General features: G+C 38.8%; 1 protein-coding gene across 2 annotated transcripts in view; it reads right to left on the reverse strand.

The window, feature by feature from the left end:
- Positions 1-17,954, reverse strand: part of C8H19orf54 (chromosome 8 C19orf54 homolog) — a 52,358-nt gene that overhangs the window by 32,095 nt on the left and 2,309 nt on the right. For both annotated transcript variants that reach the window (XR_004540379.1, XM_033955319.1), the window contains exons 2-3: positions 15,335-15,559; positions 9,865-9,933 (exon numbers count right to left, since the gene is read on the reverse strand). Coding sequence is in view for 1 of the 2 variants with exons in the window: in XM_033955319.1 (XP_033811210.1) it covers positions 9,865-9,933; positions 15,335-15,540 (275 nt within the window). In the remaining variant the exon portion in view is untranslated. The remainder of the gene's footprint in view (positions 1-9,864; positions 9,934-15,334; positions 15,560-17,954) is intronic.

Here is a 17,954-nt window from a genome sequence, read left to right on the forward strand (position 1 = left end):
TGTACAAATGCAATATGTAAATTTTTTTGTGCATGGTCAGGTCTGAAAAAATCCCATAGCAAATAACGTCATTATTTCAACACCAAACAGAAGAATACAAGAAGAGGCAGAAAAAGCTAACGAGGACAAAACAAGATGAATCTCAGGAACTGGCTAAGTCACCAACGTCACTGAAAAAGAAGTTACTGCTACAGGAAGGAAGCTCTCAAGAGCTGTGTGCTTCTGTCTGCTCACGCAGGACAGACTACAAATGCACAGTTCTTGGCACTTGTTCCCAGATGTGGGAAATAACTGCAAGCAAGATCTGGGGTTGTATACATCAAAAGGGAATGAGGCCTGAGCAGAACAGCTCATTGGGACAAAAACAAAACATGGACTCTAGACTTTAGACTGGCTACAAAATACATCTAATGAACCCTAACAATATTAGAAAGGCTCATGTACATATTTGTGATCCAGCAGGAAATCTCCTCCACTCATGTAAGTTCAATTCGGTTCCAATATTAGCAGAGGCCTTAAAACACAGTCTGCCAGCCCTTCTCCTCTCTGGAATGAATCCTCAGCTTTAGGAGTTTGTACAACAGGGTTAAAAAAAAAAAAAAAAAGTATGGACAAGCTCATAAAAGTTCATAAGCTATTATTAAGATGGAAAGCTCACAACTTATTTCAGGGATAAGCAGCATAAAATCTGTTCTACTTTTTGGGGATCTTGCCATCTGGATCTGGATTGGCCACTGGTGAAAACAGGATACTGGGCTTGATGGCCCTTCAAACTGTCCCGGTATGGCAATGCTTATGTTCTTTTTTTTTTTTTCCATTATTTTTTATTTTCAAATTTTACATAAAGTGTACAAAATATTAAAATACAATTGATAAATACATAGTATCACTTTTATATCTAATACATTATATATCTGAATTTGATTTTCCCCCTCACCCTCCCCCCACCCTTTTATTACTTTAATATATAATATTTTTAATTTTCAAATTTTATAGAAAATGTACAACATGTTAGAATACAATTGATGAATATTCAATAACATTTTTATATCTAATACAATATATTCTAAATAAATTTTATCCCCTCTCCCTCCCCCCACCCTTCTATTACTTTTCATTCATACATTGCATATTGTATAATATATTATAGCATATTATGTAGAAATTATTTTCTTTACCCCCCCTCTATGTGTGTCATAAAAAAGATCCCTAAAAGAAGAAAAGAAGAAGAAAAATCCTACTATTTATTCATTACAGTATTTTGTCAATGGCCCCCATATTTTTATAAATTTAGTATATGTCCCCCTTTGTATTGCTATTGTTCTTTCCATTTTGAATATATGACATATTGTATTCCACCAAAATGTATAATTTAGGTTGTTGTAATTCTTCCAGTTATTAGTTATATGTTGAATGGCAACCCCTGTCATAATTAATAAAAGCTTGTTATTTTCTGGTGAAATTTGACTTTTTTTCCTCATCATCATTCCAAATAATATTGTGTCATATGATATTGCAATATGATTTTCCATCAATTTATTAATTTGTGGCCAAATTGAATTCCAAAAAGTTTTAATATAGGGACAATGATACAATAAATGATCTAATGTCCCTGGTTCTAGATTACAGTGCCAGCATTTATTGGACTTAGAAATGTCTAATTTTTGCAAACGTGTAGGGGTCCAAAAAGCTCTATGTAATAAAAAGAACCAAGTTTGTCTCATAGATGCTGACACTGTACATCCCATTCTCCAAGACCAAATTAGTGGCCATTGAGATGCATTAATCTGATGTCCAATCTCAATGCTCCAAATGTCTCTTAGACCATTTTTTGGTTTTTTATTCAAATATCCAGATATTAATTTATACCACAATGCGGCTTGATGTCCTAGGAAGTCTGCTTGAAAACATAAGAACTTTAAACTATATTGATTATTTAATGTTTTCCATTCAGGGAACCCAACCTGAATGGCCTGCTTCAATTGCAACCATTTAAAACTTTGTGTTTTATTAAGACCAAATCTATGTTGCAATTGTGAAAAATCCAGCAGTTTACCTTCTGAAATAACATCGTCTAGAGATCTAATGCCTGCAATAATCCAGTTCTTCCAAAGGATTTGAGTTCCGCCAATTTTGATCTTGGAGTTTATCCATATAGATTGATTAGTTGATTTGTTTATTGGGATAGGTGTTAATTTATCAATAAATCTCAGCGTTTTCCAAGTATCCATTAATATTTTATTTTCTCTGTATCTTCTAGGTATGTTAATACTTGGCAGATGAACTAAATTTAGGGGAAACATAAGGCGCCATTCCAAATATAACCAATCCGGTGCATTATCCATAAGTTCTGGGAGGATCCAATACATACCCTGACGTAGAATATAGGCTTGATGGTACCTATAGAAATTTGGAAAATTTACCCCTCCCTCCTTAATTGATTTTTGCAAAGTTACTAAAGCTATTCTAGGTGTTTTACCAAGCCAAAGAAATTTTGTTAAAATGCTATTAAGCTTTTTATAAAAGGACCCCTGAAAATATATAGATATCATACTCATTTGGTAGCAAACTACAGGTAATATCATCATTTTAATAGTTTGAACTCTTCCCCACCAAGAAATATGTAATGGGTTCCATTGTTCACATAACTCCGTAACTTTTTTTAATACATATTTTTCATTCTCTTTTACAGTATCTTCAATTGTATTTTTAACTTGAATGCCAAGATATTTAAATCCTTCTTCTTTCCATATGAATGGAAAAGTATCAAATAATCCTTTTACACAATGAACATTCAAGGGTATAATTTCAGATTTATTCCAATTAATTTTATAACCTGAGAATTTACCAAACTTATCAATTAATTTCAATAAAGAAGATAAGGTAGATTCTGGATTTTTCAAATAAAGCAAAATATCATCAGCATAAGCCGAAATTTTATATTCCATATCTGAATATGGAATACCTTGTATCTCCCTCGTTTGCTGTATTGCTAACAATAAGGGTTCTAATACAACATCAAATAACAAAGGAGATAAAGGACAGCCTTGTCTAACTCCCCTCTGCAATTGAAAACCATCAGATATCTTATTATTAATATTTAGTCTTGCAATCGGGAAGCTATACAATGTTTTTACCATTTGTATAAATCCGGAACCTATACCAAACCATTCTAAAGCCTGATACATAAAATTCCATTCTACCCTATCAAATGCTTTTTCAGCATCTAATGAAACTGTAAAAGCCGGTTCATCAATTTTTTTTGATAAGTTTAGCATGTGAAATAATAGTCTAGAGTTATTAGAAGAATGTCTTTTAGCAACGAAACCCGTTTGATGCATGTCTATAATATGTGGGAGAGCTTTGGCTAATCTCAAAGCCAAAATTTTCGCCAAAAGTTTATTATCAACATTTATCAAAGATATAGGCCTGTAGTTTGAAACCAAAGTAGGATCTTTATTTGGCTTAGGCAAAACAATTATTATTGATTCAGCCATAGTACCTTTAATATCACCTTTTATAAGTTGTGTCTGATATAAATTTAGTAAATGTGGGGAAAGGATATTTTGAAATGTTTTATAAAATTCTACTGTATAACCATCACCACCTGGAGCGGATCCAACTCTAAGAGATCTCAATGCTGTTTCTAATTCTTTTAATGATATAGGTTCATCTAAACTCCGTTTTATATGATCAGGAACCTTAGGTCCATTAATTAAATCTAAAAAATTTTTTCCATCTTTTTGTCTCTCCAAATAAGGCTCGGAAGAATACAGGTCCTTATAAAATTTTAAAAATTGTTTTAATATTATATTTGTTTGATTTGTTATTATCCCATTATCGTCTTTTATTCCATTAATATTAGTTCTTCTTTTTTTTGCTTTAAGATAATTTGCCAATAATCTCCCCGCCTTATTAGAATTTCCATAATATACTGTTTGTTTGGAAAACAAATCTCTTCTTATCATTTTTGAAGTTAATTCATTATATTTACCTTTTGCTTTTAAAAGAGCTTGCAAAACTTCATATTCCCATTTACTTACCAATTTAGCTTCTAATATTTTTATTTCTTTTTCTAATTCTATATATTGTATTTTAATCTGTTTCCTAATAAAAGCTGAATATGATATAATATTACCCCTCATAGTTGCTTTAAATGCATCCCATATGTTCTCTATAGATGTATCCTCCACTAAATTTATTTGAAAGAAATCGTTAATTTGTGTTTTAAAATTTTCCAAAAATTTGTCATCCACAAGCAATGCATTATCAAATCTCCAAAGAGGTCTACCATTCTCTAATTGATCTAATTGTAATTCTATCCATACTCCCGCATGATCCGAAATAATAATAGGATCTATGGAAGCTTTAATCACCTGTTGCACTTTATTTGTTGAAACAAAAATATAATCTATTCTTGAAAATGATTTATGAACCTGTGAACAAAATGAAAATTCCTGAACATTAAAATGAAGAATACGCCAAATATCTTTCAAATCACATGATTGAACCAAATTATCTAAACCTAAAGATTTTATACTTTTACCTGGTTTTTTATCCAATAATGGATCCATTACAGCATTAAAATCTCCAGCCACCACTAAATTAGAAGCAGCCAGTGGTAACAACATATTCTGTAATTTTTTAAAAAATTCTGATTGATTCGAATTAGGGGCATATATATTGAACAACGTCAGGGTATCATTTCCCATACCTATATCAATATGTATCCATCTTCCATGTGGATCTGAATTTTTTACCTTAATCTTGGCCATACATTTTTTATTTATAAGAATTGCTACCCCTGCTTTTTTACCCTCTGCTGGAGCAAAAAAACATTCTTTTACCCACCCTCCCGATAGTTTTTGTGATTCCTTTATACTAAGATGGGTCTCCTGTAGACAGTAAATATCCGCATTTTGCTTTTTTAGAAATGTTAATACTTTTTTCCTTTTAATTACGTGATTCAGGCCATTGACATTAATAGAGTATATTTTAAAAGACATTATACATTTTAATATTTCTCATTATAATCTTTCTCTCATTTTCTTTTATTTTTAGAATCCAAAAAATGTTTTTCACGACACACATATTTACCCCTAAAATATCTAATCCCTTGTTTATTTTTTCCTTAATCATTTTAGTAAATATTCTCTTTTTCCCTCCCTTTCCCACCCAATACAATGGCTGCTTAAGGATACACATTGGAACTGTAATCCAAACATTCTCCTCCCCTCTAGGCATTTAATATTCAATCAAATTCCCCTTCTATCTATTTATATTAACCATTAATATCTTAGTCATATTTTCATATCATTTCATTAATGTATCTTTATCCATTTAACAGTTTTTATTTTATATTTCTTTGGTATTATTATTTACATCTTAAAATTTCATCTTAAACATATATTTAGTATGTTATTAATGTTTTTCCTATGTCTTGCTCTTTCTTTCTTATAAATTTTTATTGTATTTTCTTTGTATCATTTTTTTTTTTTTCTTCAGATATTTCAATATTTCATACTTTTATAATTATTTCATAAAGTCATCAAAACCCATCTTAAAATTTTATATTAAAATATCATAGGTTCTGGTTTAGAAAGAAAAGCTTTCAGTTTTTCTGGATCCTCGAAATATAAGGACTTATCTCCAGATGACACTCTCATTTTCGCCGGATAATATAGACCATATTTAAAACCTTTTTCTTTTAGTTGAGGTCTCATGTCTAATAGTCTCTTTCTTTTATTTGCTGTGTTTTTGGCAAAGTCCGGTAGGAACCATATTCTAGATCCTTTATAATTTAGATTTTTGTCTTTCTTTGCAGCATTTAATATTTCCAATGCTTGTTGGTATCTAAGCATTTTGAAAATTATTGGTCTTGGCCTGCCTTTATTTTCTGTATTTTTAATTGGGATCCTATGCGCCCTTTCTATTTCTAGAGGTTGTTTCAAGTCCAGTTGTATTATTTTTGGAATTAGATTTTCTAGAAAAAGAATAGTATTTTTTCCCTCTAAGTTTTCTTGTATTCCAAAAAGTTTAATGTTTTTCCTTCTTCCTCTATTCTCATAGTCTTCCAGTTGATCTTTCAATTTGTTTAATTCCAGACTATCATTTTTGCATCTGTTAGTTTCGCTTTCTATGACCTCCATTTTTGATTCTAGTTCAGTTGTTCTTTTGTTAGTACTTTCCATTTGTCTGTGAATGTTTAATATTTCTTCTTTCATTTCAGACATATTTGTTACTGTTTCTTTAAGCATTTGCTTAATTTGTCTTAGTTCTTCCATAACTTCTGCTTTACTCAATATGTCGGGTTCTTCAGCAGGAAGTGGGATCTTGCTTGGTGTTATTTGATCTTGTTTTTGTCTTTTCGCTGACGTGCCAGCCTCATTTTTGCTTTGTCTGGTACTTGCCATGTTGTTATTTTCTTTTTCTTTGTTTTTTCTTTCTTTATATTTTTAAGAGACTGTATAGTCTCTTTTGGTCACAATTCACAGTAATCTGTCTTGTTTCAGTTTTTACACATTTATAGCTTTTACAGCACTAGTTTTAGAACAGCATTGAAACTTTCCTTTTTCCTCCTTTGGCCAATTCAATTTTTCCTTTTTTTTTCTTTTTATCAGCCTGTCTTCACTGCCTCTCTGTATCAGTCTAGAGAAAAGCCAATAAGAATTATCTTCTCCTCAGCCTTTTTTCAGTGTCAGCAGTTTTTTGTCTGTTATCTACCTCAATGTCTATCTAACGTTGAGGGAAAACAATCAAGAAGACTGGCTTCAGGCAAAAGCTCAGTTAATCACTGAGAGTTCCGTTTCTTCATTAAACTGGAAATGGCTGCCTCAAACCGCCACACTTAAGAATTCTATTGACAACATCCACACATTAGGAGTCGATCTCTCTTTTACTTTTTTTTATCATTGGTTAGTATTTTTCCCTTTAAACAACTCTCGTCATAATTACAGCTTTAACAGTGTTAATTTTAAAACTGCATTGAAACTTCCTTTTTCTTCCGTTTGTCAATTCAATTATTTATCAGCCTTCCCTCACAGTCTCTCCACATCAGCACAAAGTCAAGCCGGTAGAATCAGCAATTTATGGGGGGCGTGGCTTAACGCGAACACAGGATGGAGGTGTGATTGAAACGCTCCTATTCAAATAGGCAATGATTAAAAATAATTTCATCCTCTTACTGATGAATTCGGGTAAAAAACAAGTCTAAATGAAAATTGTGACAATTGATATTGACTTTCTCAGCTGAAAACAGGACAGAACTCGAGAGGAGAGAGCCGAAATAAGATTGCCGGTTTTTTCTCTCTCAGTGGCACAGCATCGGGGCTAATAACTGACAGAGGAAAAAATCTGTCAACGGAAAAATCTATTGAATATTGAAAATGACTGGCAGCGAAAGGAGTTAGAGAGGGAAGAGAACTGGCAGATTAAATTTTACCCTCTTTCGAAACTGAGACTCGTGAAATCAAAGATAAAGATTGCCGGTTTTTTCAACGCTGAAACGGCAAGGCATCGAGGGTGAGTGACTGACAGAGCTGAAAAAATTAATGTGAAAGAGATTTGTGCTGCCGCAATTGAACGAAACCTAAAGAAAAAAAAAACTGATAGATTGCATGTTGTCCTCCTACACCGAGGCTGAGAACGGGCTTGTGAGAAAAAACAGAGAAAAAGATTATTGACTTTTTTTCTTCAGCGCTGGAACGGCGAGGCACTAGAAAAAGACAGCTGACATTGAAAAGAAGAGGGGCTAAGGAAAGATAAATTGCAATGCTTATGTTCTTATGTACTCAGAGGAAAGCATCTCATTTCTTCAGATGGCTCCTGTTTTGCTCAGGAAGAAACATTCTGACTGATTTTATAGAGTTACCTGCAATCATTGACTATTCCATATACTCCAAACTGGACATTAAGATCTTTGCAGAACAATAGGTTGGTCCTACCATCAGTAGGTAGAACTAGATGGGAACCAACTCGAAATGAGGCATTCTTTTTTTTTTGGCACCTAGACTTTGGAATCAACTTCCAAAGATTATTCATAAAGCATCCCCCTCCCCTATGCTTTGGAATCTCTCTCTTTCTCTTATCCTTTCCTTCCTCCCTTCCCACTCTGGTCTGGTATCTCTATCTCCTTCCCTCCTCCCCCATGCCCTGGCATCTCTTTCTCCCCCTCCATGGTCTGGTAGCTCCTTTCCTTTTTTCCTTTCCGTCCCTCCCAAGGACTTGGCATCTCTAGTTCCTCTACATTGTCTTCCTTCTCCCTCCTTCCCTCTCTCTCCCCATTAAAAATGCATTTTTTTCAAGAAACTTTTGAAATTGATTCCTCTCCAAATGATCTTATTCACTAATTTGAGAGATTCAAAGACAATCAAACTACAAATATACTATTTTATTGACTAATAGAGGCTGGCACTGCAATCTGGAAGCAGGGACCCTAGATCATTTAATATTTTATTGTCCCTGTATCATGGCCTTTTGGAAATCAATTTGGTCTCAAATAAATTGTTTATTAGAAAACCATGTAGCTTTATCATATGATACTATTCTGTTCGGTATGTCAATGAGAACAAAAAGTCAAATTTCATCAAGCAATAACAAACTTTTATTGATTATGACAGGAGTCGCCATACAACATATCACCAGTAATTGGAAAAATTACAATAATCTTAGTTATACATTCTGGTGGAATTCGTTGTGCCACATTTACAAAATGGAAAGAATAATTGCTTTGCAGAAAGGGAATTATAATAATTTTAAAAAGATCTGGGGGCCATTGGCAAATTATTGTAATCATTAGACATCATTTTCCATTGACAGTATATTTATACATAGGGGGGAGGGGGGATGGTATAAAGTTCTAATTAAAGGTTAATCAATAAATAAGAATACAATATTTATATTATATTTTTGATTGAAATATTTGAGGGAAGGGTGGGTGGGGAGAGAATAAATTTATGTATTTACGATGACAATAGAAAGAAATTCAAGTGATGTATAAAAGTTTTATTTGATGTAATATTGTGTACTTGTAAGATGAAAAAATGAATAAATGAATAAAGAATTTAGAAAAAAATTTTAGCCCATAGAGTGCTCCTTTTACAAAGTCGTGCTGGCTTTTTTTTATTGCCAGCTGCAGCAATAATAGCTCTGACACTCATAGAATTCCTACGAATGTTGGAACTAATAACACCATGGCTATCGATAAAAAAGCCTATCATGGCTTCGTAAAAGAGGGCCATAATGCTTCGCATTGGTTCTCTGGTTTATTTATTCTCTACAGCAGGGCTGCCCAAGTCCAGTCCGCGAAATCTACTGGCAGGCCAGGTTTTCAGGGTATCCACAATAAATATGCATGAGAGATTTGCCTGCACTGCCTTCTTGGTATGCAAATCTCTCTCATGCATATTCATTGTGGATATCCTGAAAACCTGGCCTGCCAGTAGATCTCGAGAACCGGACTTGGACAGCCCTGCTCTACAGTTATTCCACACACACCCTGCTTGTGCTCTTTGCTCATTATGTGATTTTCACCTGGTTCTTCCAGCTGTCTCTTGGACCCATCTTGAATTTATCAGACAAAGCATCTTTTTCTTCTTCGCCCTTCACTGTACAAGCGTCCTTCGACCTGAACCTTCCTATTTTGAGTAGGATTTTAAAAACTCATTATTTTCTTGACGGCTTTTCCTAAATAAAGATTTCTTTTATCAAGGGTCGACTGGGTGCAGCTACGTACGTAGCCAATTTTTCACTTCTTCCCCATTTCCCTTTGTATCCTTTACTATAAAATGCAAAGTAACACAGCCAATGTTCATAAACAACAAGAAGAAACAAAAAAGAAACCATCCAAGCCCCCTCGGTACTCACTGTGGTCCCTCTTGGATCAAGGACGGCACATGTTTGTAGAAGAGGAGCCACTGCAATTCCCTGTTAAAACTAGAAGGAGATGAGATGAAAGTGTTACTGCTCATCTACTTCCTCCTACAGGATCTGTTCTCTTTATGTCACTCTAAAGCACTGTAGTTCAGAGAATAGTTTACAGTTACAGTTTAAGATTTGATATACAGTACTCCCCCAAAATTTGCAGGGGGTTCCGTTCCAGGAACCCCTGCGAATTTCAAAAAACCGCAAATACGGTTTTTTGCCTGTCAAAAGGTAGGGGAGGCAGGAGAGGGCAGCTGGAGTGCCGGCAGGTGAAGAAAATCACTCGCGCACTCGCGGTCCGCTCCATCCGCCTTTTCCTGTAGTAAAGTCAGGCTACACCAATCAGGAGCCGCTTTGACACGCAGCTCCCGATTGGTGTAGCCCGACTTTACTACAGGAAGAGGCGGTCGGAGCAGACCGCGAATGAGTGAGTCTGCGAATTCGTGGGGGAACACTGTACTGCTAATACTTTACCAATACTTTGTGGCTTGGACTCTCTAAAGAAACTATACGACAGCCTTTTAGCGACACAGGCAGCAAAGATCGATACTACCATCACCAATCTACTGACCAAATCTATAGACATTAAAGTATTCCGAAAAGAAATCAAAACTCATCTCTTCAAAAAACACTTCCCATCATCATAACCTCACAAAAGTATTAGAAAATGCTCTCACGACCACCTCCATCACCACCACCAGCAACACCCTGAATCCGGACAGTATTATCTCTATTCGTCTAAACAACCTATCACTATCTACTACCTGCTATCAATTTCTCCTGGAAAAGTCCAGACTAACAATTGTAACTGGACACACTCTTGATTACATGTACTGCAATGCTACTGGAAATGTCCAGTCCTCTAACTTGTAATCCGCTTAGAACCGCAAGGCACAAGCGGAATAGAAATCACTAATGTAATGTAATGTAAATTGGTGGCAGTTTTTTAGGTGCTGCTAGATGCCCAAGCTCAGTAAAAAAACAACCCCAAAACAACCACTGTTCAAATGACATTTTTAACTGAGTTTCAAGGCGCTAGAATCGTGCTTCCACAGGCATTTTAGGTTGCTTAACATCACATGTCGGCATGGATAATGCAGAAGTGGCATTAGGCAGCTTAAAGCGCCCATGTAGGCATGATTCATGACAAAGATAGGCTTTGTAAATATAGCGCCTACCTTTCCCAGAGGCATGATTCTCTATATGGCGCTTTATAGAGAACCTGGGCCTGCGTGCCTAAATACTTTGAAAATGAGCCTTCATATCTTGTAATGTGTTTCGCCTCATACATCAGTAAATCTTTCCTTCCCCATCTGGGAAAATATTATAAGCCCTCATAAAATATCGTCAGAGGAAGGGCGGGACATTGGCAGAGAGAAGGCAGCTCGGAAGACCCGGTGGCAGCTTGCAAAGATCGCTAGCACTAGCGATCTTATGCAGGCTGATGAAATGAGGTAAATTGATGCCGGGAGGCCAGGGGGAACACACAGGCCTTCTGGGGTGGGGAGGTTGTGTAGTCCTTCGGGGGGGGGGGGAGGGGGGGGTTGTACAGGCCTTCCAGGGTGGGGTGCATGCTTTCAGGGGGGGACAGGCAGGCCTTGGGTGCAGGCCTTCAGGTGGATAGTCAGGTCTTGGGTGCAGGCTTTCAGAGGGGACAGGCAGGCCTTGGGTGCAGACCTTCAGAGGGGACAGGTAGGCTTTCAGGGGTGGGGAGTAGGCCTTCAGGGTGGGGTGTAGGCCTTGAAGGGGAGGATAGACCTTCAGGGGAATGGGCCCTGGTGTAGAAAAACATGGAGGGAGGGAGGGAAGGGGGGGTTCAAAGAGACATGCATATGCTGGACTTTGGGGGGAAGAAATAATGGGTCTAAAAATAGAGGAGAGGGAAAGAAGTTGGTCACAAGGGATGATGTGGAGGGGGGATAGAGATACTGGATAGGAGGGTAGTTGGGAAAAGAAAGGGAGAGATGGTGGACCCTGTGGTGGTAGGAAAGGAGGGAGAGATGCTGGATGAAAGGGTAGCTGAGAAAAGGTGGATCTGTGGATGGAGACGAAAAAAAGGAAAGACACTAGACCTCCGGGGGAGGGAAGGGAAACGGAAGGGGAGGACAGAGATGGCAGATGGATGGTTAGCATGGAGAAAGAAGAAAGAAGGAGACTCTGGCAAGCAAGTTATCAGAAGACAACCAGAGTCTGGGACCAACAAGATTTGAATAATGACCAGCCAACAAAAGGTAGAAAAAAAATCATTTTATTTTCTGTTTTGTGATTACAATATATCAGGTTTAAAACGTGTATCCTGCCAGAGCTGGTGTTAGACCGCAAATGTGAGCTAGGTTTTAACAGAGAGAGGAAAAGTCTTTTTCATTTGTTTACTCCACTGCGCCAATGTGGTTAGGAGAAGGCAAAGGGGGTGAAGAGGCTATAAAAGGGGTGAAGGTTATAAAATAAACCCACCAGGATAATTTTTTTTTTTTTTTAAACACCCAATTGGGCAGGAAAATCGAATCGAATCAAAAATCGATTCAATAGGCTGAATTGAATTGAATTTTTTTTTCCTGAATCGGGTAGCACTAGTACACGCCGAATACTTTGGGGTCACCTCTGGACCATGTGGACCAAAGTAATGTCCCCAGAAATGGGAAGCCTCTTCCTACTAACTACTAAACCAAAAAAAAAAATAAAATAAAGAAGTCACCCTTCTTCAGAGGCTCCAGAAGGGCACAATCCAATGGGATCAGACCACTTTGCTCTTCACACCCAACCAACCCATCACCCAGTGCTTCCGATTTCATTCCGCCACCAAATATGACAGAACCACTGCCCTCCTTGGGGCTGGTGTCAACAACTCTGCATCTTACTGCTTGTCATATTCTGCCAGGCACTTCTGTGTAGTCTCACTAAATCATGGTCAAAACAGCATATTGGATGATTGTCCTGGCTCCATCAGACTAGTTGATATGTTTTCCTCCCACATTCAGAACTTTGCGCATCCAGAAAGCCTGCAAGACTGGGCTCTCTGTCACATAGCCAAACTTCAACCAACCGGAGACAGAGCTCCACTATGGTCTATGGTTCAGACAAGGGACAGAACCTGAGAAACTAGACTGGGGTTCCTGCTATCTTATTGAGCTCTCTCACTTCAGCAAAAAACAGGGTTACGAGGTGCAACTGTGTTTTATGCAAAATAAATAAATAAAACCTACAAAAGTACAAGAAACAGAAGCACACCAGGGAGGTTCAAATCATACACCCCTCCATTTTATTCGCAAATAACCTTTAATCAGACAGGAGGTCACACATATGTAAAAGGGAGGTTCCTTCTCTGGATCAGATGGCTACATTTCAGCTCATAGTTTCACCCCCACACACACACACATGTAGCCAGGACTGTACCTGACAAGGAAGGCTCAGCTTCTCCCAGAGCCAAACACCCAGAACACAAGCGATTTTCAACAGAACAATTAGTCTCAATACCAGCCTTATTTGCATTCCTAGCAGGACCCACCATACCTAGGCCCTATTCCAAATGTCAAGTTGTGTGGCATAGGGTAAATCAAATAGAAAAAGCAAAACACATTTAGAAACATAGAAACATAGAAATAGACGGCAGATAAGGGCCCACGGCCCATCTAGTCTGCCCACCTTAATGTCCCTCCCCTACCTTTGCCCTGTGAATAGATCCCATGTGCCGATCCCATTTGGCATTTAATGGCTTTAACAGAATTAACTGTGAGCAATTAAACATATCACTTTTCTACATAGTCCCCATGCAAGATGATGCATTTTTTTGTATCATTCAACTAGCTTCTACATTCCTGCAGAGAAGTTTTTTGGTTGCTCCCAAAGCCAGGTGAGCACTGCTTCCTTTACTTCATCATGCTTTGTCTTTTGTTCTCTGGGTCGCAGTAATGTACCCATGTCTCGTCACCAGTGTCAATTCTCTCCAGAATACTCAGATCTTCATACTGTTTCAGGAACTGGGTCGCAACCTCCACATGCTGTTGCTTGTGCAGCTCAGTAAGTTGTTTGGTTACCCATCGTGTGCAGACTTTCCTGTATCCCAAGTCATCGTGCATTATGACAAATGCAGATCCATAGCCGATATCCAAATCTGCAGCCAATTGAGACACCGTTATCTGTTAGTCTTCTCTAATCAAGACATCTGCCCTGTTAAGAGTGCTCTTGTGTGCACGATGTTGATGGGCAACCAGAATGACCTTCATCGGTTTACACCCGTTCTTCCTGTTTTAAAACTTTTTACCCACTCATAAACCTTTCATTGATTCATGGTGCTATGTCCATACTAAGTCAATATCTGACAGTGAATTTCCACAGGTTTCACTCCCTCTGCCCAAAGAAAGCATACTGTTGCACATTGTTCTTCAATGGTGCAATCTTGCAGTGGAGCATCCATGTTTCTGACCTTGTGGCTGCCACATAACTAAAGGGCAAGCGCTGCACTGTGCGTGGACAAACTATCCAATAGGCATATGTTGCATTTTGCTAGCTCTTTTCCGGTTATTGCTTTTAATTTTTGATTTGCCTACACTCTACTTCAAAGTTGAAGGCCAAAGTACAACTGCTATCCCATCAAGAAGGCAGTTCACCAGTTCCATGGGCGGCCTTACACCCCAGCAGATAGATTCTGTCATTAGTTAGCAGAAACCCTGTCTTCCAAAAGATACATACAATGGCACAAGGGGCAGCACAGCATTCTGGATCCTCCTCTGTAGCATCCTGCTATTAAAAGATTCAGCCTCTGGAGAGAATCTACTACAAGCTTTTTGCTTGTTTAATTTGCTCGTTTGGCCAGGCTCAGAAGTTCTGATAGCCCAACCAATCAAATTAAAGCAAAACAAAAAGAAAACACCTTTAGAGCATTCTATCCAGGCACTGAATCACCTGCTCCACGACTGCAGGAGACTAAAAAGGAGCACAAATAGTGTACTGATCTAGGATTGGTCAACCTTAATCTGTTAAGGGATTCTGAATCTGTAGAGAATCCCTTGATGGCTGGACACCCTGGACGTCAGCAGGTAAGAAGGAGGAGCTGCCCGTAGCCTGCAACCCAGCTGGAGGGAAGGAGGAAGAGTCACCAGGATTCAGCATCTGTAGAGAATCCCTTGCAGGCCTAATGATCTGGGCGTCAGCATGTAAGAAGGAGTAGCCACCAGAAGCCCACAGCCCAGCCCAGCCAGACTGAAAGAGTCACCGGAAGCCAGCAGCCTGCAGCCTTCACTGAAGGCCCTACAGCAATTTAAGTGAATAACCATTAGCAGAATGTACTTGATCCTTTCTTTGCTCACAATTCTGTATACTACCTTTCATTTTCTATGTCTTCAGTATATTTTATTTAATGGGAAACCATCAAAAAGAATTAAATCATTCAGAAGTCAAATTTCCAACCCAGTACCTGTCTTGTCTATTTTTCAGTAGCTTTTTAACATCTTGGCAACCTCCCACATCACTGGCGCTTCTGTCTGCTACCATCTTGAAGAATTTTTTTCTCTCAGTTTCAAAAGAAGGCAGTGGAGGAGGTGGGGGAGCAGGTGGCAGAGGGGCATTTCGGGTTGCATTCACTTTTGGCCAAACCACCAACTGGTCACTGGTTTCTGACATTTTCTATCAGGCAACTTTGCTGAAAGACAGAAAGGCAACAGGGAATAAAACCACCAAGAAATGGTGACAGGTCAAATACGTGCAAGACAACAGCAAGCCGACAAAACCGCCAAGACAAATCAGCGCAGACATAACAGTGCGCAAGAATAGGAGTCAACAAAAACTAACCAGACAGAAAAAAAGAGGTTCTTTGTTTATGGAACCCCTTGTTTAACCCAGGGGTGTCAGTCAGTCCTCGAGGGCCACAATCCTGCCGGGTTTTCAGGATTTCCCCAATGAATATGCATGAGATCTATTTGCATGCACTGCTTTCATTGCATGCTAATAGATCTCATGCATATTCATTGGGGAAATCCTGAAAACCCGACTGGATTGCGGCCCTCGAGGACCAACTGATACCTGTGGTTTAACTGGTAGCTGGAAAGAGGCACACAAAGTTATTTTTTGTTTGGTAGGACTTAGGTTACCAGATTTTGTCGGCAAAAAAGAGGACATGTGGCCCTGCCCCATTCTGCCTCAGACCCTGCACTGTCCCCTCGCAAACTTAGTCTCTTCTTCCCTGAGCTCAGGGCTGCATCTGGAGGGCCTCTGAGCATGCACGGATGTGACATGATGATGTCAAATCTCATCTGCGCATGCTTGGAGGCCAACCAGCTGCGGCCCCAAACTTGGAGCCTTCCAAAACCCGAACAAACTGCCGGGCTTTGGAAATCCCCTTGGGCACCCAGTCCTCTGGTTTTTCCAGACATCTGATAACCTTAATTAGGACCAGAGCTAGGACCCTAGAGTCCCACAGCAAGCATGTACCAGACTTTCTCTCACTATCTGAATAATGCAGGCTACACCATAGATAAATCCAAAACCCCAACTTTACTTCTTCTTGAAACCAGGAAGAGGTGTACTCTTAATCAGTGAAGGGTTGTTTTTAGAACAGTCCAACTATGTACAGATTCTCCCTCTCCTTCACACCGAGATATTATTTCTAATTTCCAAACTCCAATTACAAGGATCAGATGGTGGACTCTTGACTAACAAGAGGCCAAACCTCTTAATCAGATTTCACACTGGTCTGTTGGTGGGTTCTGACCAAAAGACAAATCTCCTGCCCAAATCCAGATTTTAAATCTCCCTTGGAAGCGAGGTTACAACACTGAGACCACTTTCCAGGAAGTTGAAAACCTGGCTTGGCTTCTCAATGGGATTCTTAGGCTTCTGGAAATTGCTGGAACTCCTGAACTGAGTTCCTGGCCGTTTCCAGAGGTGCCTGCCTGTCTGCATGTAGTCTATGGTTCCCAAGGAGACTCAGGTGCATAAGCTTTTATTCAAATACCCTTGGTCACAAGTTAATGCCCTCCTGCATCTATTGTTTTACTCCAACTGCCAAACTGTGCAACTCCAACTGCTAGTGCTGCCTTTTATACATCAGTACACAGCATACAGAACTGATAATTTAAAATCTCTTATCTTGCATCCCCTAACTCAGTGTGTCACAAACTTTTTAAGCTGTGGCACACCAATCGCAGAGCTGCGGCTGGAGGGCACCTGGAAATGTGCGGACGTCAATGCAATGATGTCATGCACATGAATGATGTCATCACATCAACACCCATGCATGCACAGATATCCTCCAGCTGCAGCCGAGTCTCCTATTACCACTGGTAAGGGGGGGAGGTGCTGCAGAAGGAGAGGTGGAGAAGGAGCAGAGGCGCAGGCTGACTGACTACAGGACGTGCCTTTCGCTGTGAGAGGCACATCCTCTAAGCAGGCAGCTACAACTTCTCCTCCTTGCAGGCATCTCGCGGCACAGTTTGTGATACACTACTCTAACTCCTCACTTCAGTGCATACTATTTGCCTAGGACTACACTTAATTTTTGCCTAGCACTTCTCTCTTCTGTGCATCTTTCCAATCTAAAATTTTTCCTCCGTTTCTGGCACTATTAGCTTTTGTGTACAACAACCTGCAGCTCTTTTTCTCCCCTGTTTTCCATCCTTTCCTCCAGCAGCAGTCCTGAACTAGAAGCCACAAACTACAGCTCCTTCCAGAAACTAGCTAAATGCAAATTCCAAGTCTAGTCAGTAGGCTTCACAATTGCTGGTGCTGTCTTCAAGGGGTTGTGAGCGCGGCATCTGCAGAATCCTGGCTGGGAATCAAACCCATGGCAGTCTCATACAATAATAGTTATTACTGATTTGCCAAACTGATTTAGGGGCCTTTTTACTAAGGTTTAGCATGTGATAAATGCTAAGAAGCCCATTTTATACCTATGGGCTTCTTAGCATTTAGCATGTGCTAAGCTTTAGTATAAGGGCCCTTTAATTAGTCTGAATTGAATAAAAAGAAGCTAGTATATAATTATCTGACCCCACTCTTTTATCAAGCCATGCTGCTGAGCAGTGTGAGCTAAATGCCAA

Source organism: Geotrypetes seraphini, chromosome 8, assembly GCF_902459505.1.
Source record: "Geotrypetes seraphini chromosome 8, aGeoSer1.1, whole genome shotgun sequence".
NCBI classification, from domain to species: domain Eukaryota; kingdom Metazoa; phylum Chordata; class Amphibia; order Gymnophiona; family Dermophiidae; genus Geotrypetes; species Geotrypetes seraphini.